Below are 5,773 nucleotides of genomic sequence, written 5' to 3'. Positions count from 1 at the left end.
CAACAAATTGTATTAAGTACCTACTAGTTTGAGATAATATGCTCTTGAATCCTGGCGACCAGTTCTTAATGATAAGGCTCAGGTGAAACTAGGAGATTCAGCTCTCCATTGATGACTGTCTCCTTTCAGTCATTCCAACTTCCAGCTTGACTCACTCTTTTTCTTTCCATGTATTTATTTGCACAGTTGGTAGAAGGAGACTCATAAAGTCTCAGGACATTGAAATCATTTAATCCATTGGGCACAGCATTTTGTTTCTCCTTCCTGCTTCTGTTTGAACCGGTAGCAGGACTTTGTGACCCTGGCCCCTCCTTGAGGTGGAGCTGGCATGCTTTATACTTTCTGTCTTAGCTAATTAAAACAAACAGCGGATTGTAAACTCATGCTGAAAGTTTCCAGACTGCAACTTACACCCTACGATTTATTTTGACACAGAGGAGAGGTTCCCCTAAAGCCCACAAGTAGCTTCAGAAGAAAGCCTCAATATCCAGCTCACCAGAGTTCCTATGTATGGGATTGAACAGGATCTTTAAAGGTATGAAAAATACAGTAGAACCTCTGTAAGCTGACCACCCAAGGGGCCAACATAGGAGGTAGTGTTATGAGGAACTTCTATTTAGCCCATCTGTTACATGTCCAGTCTTTGAAAATGTGATCAACTTAAGGAGGTGGCCGGGAGGTGGTCAACTATGGAGGTTCAGCTACATTTGCAAAATTGAGCAGGTAAGAGAAAAGAATAACATTTATTTTTGGATGCAGGAACCTCTAATGTCTATATGTAAACTGGGGACTTGGAGAAGGGAGAATAAATTTGGATAAATGGAAGATTTTAGAAGGGCAGCATTCAAGCAATCTGATTTTAACACACGGAGGACAGATCATGAGTTAACTTGTGTTCTCATACCCAAATGCTGTTGACCAGTCATGAGTTAACTCATATTTGCACTTGCTTTAGCTATTGCAATTTTAAAAACCCAGGATAATGTAGAATATTGTAAAAGCTTTCTTGATTGTGTCACCAGCATAATAGCTGGCAATAATGGGATAGCTTCTGTGTAAAACCGCCAGTCAACAATGTGTTAAGAGACAATTTGAAATTCTGTTATAAAAATAAATATTGAGATGAATCATAGGGAAACGCTGCTAAAGCCTGGAAATGTTTTAAAGAAAGTAATAAATGTACGTTTTTTGTGACAGGCGCCTGTAGTCCCAGCTACTCAGGAGGCTAAGGCAAGAGAATCGCCTAAGCCCAAGAGCTGGAGGTTGTTGTGAGCTGTGATGCCACAGCACTCTACCAAGAGCAACAAAGTGAGACTCTGTCTCTAAATAAATAAATATAAGTTTTAAAATAATTCTCTTCAAGCTTGAGGAATGTTAGATAATCTGATAAAACAAGGAAAAGGAACATGTTAACAGAACTGGGATTAAAGAAGCTGGAAAACTAATTTACATTCAAAGGAAGCTGTAATAATGTGGTTCTCGGGGTCAGTATTTGCTGGAGTGCTTTGTGTCTGTTCTTTGTGTTTAAGGGAATATGTTTAAGAGAATAGAAGGGTGACAAGTAGCTTGGAGGTTCACCTAGACATGAGCAACTCTGCTTCCTTCAGGCCCTTAGCTGCAGAGTTTCTTAGAGCTCATGATGGGCCCCATGGAATATCCCTTCTGCAGAATGCACAAAGTGATAGCCACACGATAACACTTGAAAGATACCAAGAGCCACCGGGAGGGCCAAGGCTTCGTTTGGGGAGTAGCTTGTCTGAGGATAAAAATAATCAGAAGCCATAAAGAATTAATGTATTTCCATGTTTATTTTATTTTATTTTGTTGTTGTTGTTGTTGTTGTTGTTGTTGTATGTTTGTGTGTCTGGTTTTGGATTGTGTCTCGTAGAATCCTAAGCATGAAAACAAGTATGACAAACTATAAGCCTCTGTTGGTGCTACTGTTTATATTAGCCTCCTTGATCACATTTACAGTTCTCCAAAACTTCACAAAGGTAGGAAATGCTTCCTTCCTGTGTTTGATAAAAGCTTATTTTTACTTGATACCTCAACTATTCTAAGACAGTCCAAAGTACAAGGCCTACTGATGGGAGGAGAAGAGTTTCAACAGCTTTTTGCTTTTGCTCCCTGAGCTTTTGAGATCTTATCCAAACAACGTCCTGAAGCAATTTCCCTACGTTTGTTGTAGTGTTTTCATAGTTTGGGGTCTTACATTTAAGTCTCTAATCGATTTTTAGCTGGTATCTGTATATGGAAAGAGAAAGGGCTCTAGTTTCATTCTTCTCCGTAGGAATATCCAGTGTTTCCTGCTCCATTTATTGAAAAGACTTTCCTTTCCCCTTTTGTACCCCACTTGGTACCTTTGTCAAAAATCAGTTAACTGTAAATATGTGGATTTTTTGCTGGGTTCTCTATTCTGTTCCATTGGTCTATGTGTCTGATTTTATGCCAGTATCATGCTATTTTAGTTACAATAGCACTTCAGTACCATTTAAAATCAGGTAATGTGATACCTTCAGCTTTATTCTTTTTACTCAGGATTTTTATTTTTTATTTTTTTAACGTTTTACCTTGCTATTGTGGGTCTTCTGTGGTTCCATGTGAACTTTAGGATTCTCTTACCTATTTCTGCCAAAAACATCATTGGTATTTTGATGGAGATTACACTGAATCTGTAGGTCACTTTGAGTAGTATGGACATTTTAACAAAATTAATTCTTTCATTCCATGTGTATGAAATATCTTTCCATTTTTTGTGTCTTCTTCAATTTCTTTTATTGGTGTTGTAGAGTTTCCACTGTGGAGATCTTCTACCTCTTTAATTAAAATGATTCTTCGGTAGCCATTTTAAATGGGATTGATTGCTTGATTTTTTTTTTTTTTTCAGATTGTTTGCTATTGGTGTATGGAAACACTGTGTGCTGATTTTGTATCCTGAAACTTTATTGAATTTGTTTCTCAGTTCTAATAGTTTCTTGGTGGAGTATTTAGGGTTTTATAAATATGAGATTGTGTCCTCTGCAAACAGTGGCAATTTCACTTCCTCCTCCAATCTGGATGCCTTTAATTTCTTTCTCTTGCCTGATTGTGATGGCTAGGGCTTCTAGTACTATGTTGAAGTGAAGTAATCCTTGCCTTATTCCTGATGTTAAAAGAACATTTTTCAGCTTTTTGCCATTATGTGTGATGTTAGCTGTGGTTTGTTGTATATCACCTCTATTGTTTTGAAGTACATTCCTTCTGGGTGATAATTATGAAATACATTTTTGGTCTTTATCTCTGTTTCCTGGCACACAATTCCTAAAATCCAGGAATTTCCAAAATGCTCTCTTTCTATATTCTAATGTTGACTGTTAGCTTCAGGTTGGGGCCAGTCACAGGAAAGACAAATCATTCTTAGAGGGTTGGGACTTTTAGCCCCACCCCCAACCTCAGGAATTGGGAGAGGAGAAGGACTAAAGATCAAGTTGATCACAAATGGCCAATAGTTTAATCTATCACACCTATGTAGTGAAGCCTCCATAAAAAGGCAAAAGGACAGGGTTCAGAGAGCTTCTGGGAAGCTGAACACATGGAGATTCTTAGAGGGTGGCATGCCCCACAAGGTTATGAAAGCTCTGTGCCCCTTCCCCTATACCTCACCTTATGCATCTCTTCATCTGTATCCTTTGTAATATTCTTTATAATAAACTGGTAAATGTAAGTAAGTGTTTCTCTGAGTTCTTTGAGCTGTTCCAACACATTAATTAACCAAAAGAGAAGGTCATGGGAACTGCAACTTGAAGCCAGTTTCTTAGAAGTTCTGGAGGAGGCCTGAACCTGCAACTGGTGCCTGAAAGGGGAGAAATCTAGGGGACTGAGCTCTCAACCTATAAGATCTAATGTTATCTCCAGGTAGATAGGGTTAGAATTGAATTAGACACCCCACTGGTATCAGTTGGTAAGTGAAGGGGAAAATCCCACTCATTTGGCCATAGAAGTCTTCTGTGTTGATTGTTGTATTGTTGTGAGAACAGGGGGGAAGTAGTTTGAGAGTTTTTCCAGAACACCTCCTATTCCTGAATTGTTGAGAGTTATCATGAAAGGATGTTGAAGTTTGTCAAATGCTTTATTGACATCTATTGAGATGATCATATGGGTTTTGTCCTTCATTCTGTTAGTGTGATATATAGTAATTGTAGATTTATGTATATTGAACCATCCTTGCATCCCTGGGACAAATCTTGCTTGATCATGGGGAATAATGCTTTTAATGCACTATTGAATTCAGTTTGCTGGTATTTTTCTAAGAATTTTTGCATCTGTGTTCATCAGAAATATTGGTTTAAAATTTCCTTTCCTTCTAGTTTCTTTGTCTCCTTCTGTATCAGTGTAATGATGATGTTATAAAACGAATTTTGAAAAATTCTCTTCTCTTCAGTTTTTTAATAGAGGTTGAGAGGATTTAGTTCTTCTTTAAATGTTTGGTAGAATTCAGCAAGGAAACCATCAGGTGCTGAGCTTTTCATTGGTGGGAGACTTTTCATTACTGATTCAGTCTCCTTTTTTTGTTACTGGTCTGTCCTGATTTTCTATTTCTTCATGATCCTATCTTAGTGGGTGATATGTGTCTAAAAATTAATCCATTTCTTCTAGTTTATCCAAATTGCTGGCATATAAATGTTCATAGTAGTCTCTTATGTTCCTTTGTACTTTTGTGCTATCGATTGTAATGTCTCCTCTTTCATTTTGGATTTTATTTAAGTTTTCTCTCTTTTTTTCTGATTCTAGCTGTTTTTTCAATATTGTTTATTTTTTAAACAAACACTTAGTTTCATTGATTTTTTCTGTTGTTTTTCTAGTCTCAGTTCCATTTATTTCTGCTCTGATATTCATTATGTCCTTTATTCTGCTAACACTGGGCTAGTTCGTTATTTTTCTAGCTACTTGATGTATAACACTAGGCTTTTTATTTGCGATTATTTGTCTTTTGTGATGTACACATGTATTGCTATAGATATCCCTCCTAAAACTTTTCTACATCCCAGGAATTTTGGTATGTTGTGTGTCCATTTTCATTTTTCTCAAGACATTTCTTTGATCTCTCTTTTAATTTCTTCTTTGTCCTGTTATTTGGGGGCATGTTATTTAATTGCATGTAGTTGTGAATTTTCTAGAATTCCATCTGTTATTTATATCTGGTTTCATACCATCATAGTCTAAAACAGCGCTTAATATTTGTTCAGTCTTCTTAAATTTGTTAAGATGTTTTTTGTGGCCTAACATATGATCTGTCCCAGAGAGTGTACTGAGTGTACTTTAAGAAGAATATGTATTTGGATGTTGTAGGATGGAATGTTCCATATATATCTGTGAGGTCCATTGATTCAAAGTTTAGCTTAAAGCCAATGTTTCCTTACTGATTTCCTATCTGGACATCTGCCCAGTTATGAAAATGAGGTACTGAAGTTGCCTACCATTATTGTATTACTACCCATTTCTCCTTTCAAATGTATTAATACTTGTTGTATATATTTTGGTCCTCCAATGTTGAGTGCATATGTATTTATAATTTTTTTCTCTGGATGAATCTCTTTATCATTATATAATGATGTTCTTTGCCTATTTTTACAGTTTTTGACTTAACTTCTATTTTATCTGATAAAAATATACCTATTCCTCTCTTATGGTTTCCATATGCATGGAATATTCTTTCACTTTCAGTCTGTATGTGCCTTTACAAGAGAAGTAAGTTTCTTATAGCCTTCCGTATAGTTGGACCTCTTTTTTTTTT

The 5,773-nt window shown here is 36.5% G+C and overlaps 1 protein-coding gene across 1 annotated transcript in view; it reads left to right on the top strand.

Annotated features, from left to right (window-relative positions):
• Positions 1–453: 453 nt before the first annotated feature.
• Positions 454–5,773, top strand: part of LOC100944424 (NXPE family member 4) — a 12,527-nt gene continuing 7,207 nt past the window's right edge. The window contains exons 1-2 of the mRNA XM_003794766.1: positions 454–535; positions 1,889–1,994. Coding sequence (XP_003794814.1) covers positions 1,899–1,994 — 96 coding nt within the window. The 5' untranslated portion in view covers positions 454–535; positions 1,889–1,898. The remainder of the gene's footprint in view (positions 536–1,888; positions 1,995–5,773) is intronic.

This window comes from Otolemur garnettii, unplaced genomic scaffold (genome assembly GCF_000181295.1).
Source record: "Otolemur garnettii isolate 467f Iridium unplaced genomic scaffold, OtoGar3 scaffold00086, whole genome shotgun sequence".
Classification (NCBI taxonomy): Eukaryota; Metazoa; Chordata; class Mammalia; order Primates; family Galagidae; genus Otolemur; species Otolemur garnettii.
The sequence above is the reverse complement of the archived record's forward strand: the minus strand, read 5'-3'. Positions and strand labels throughout refer to the sequence as shown.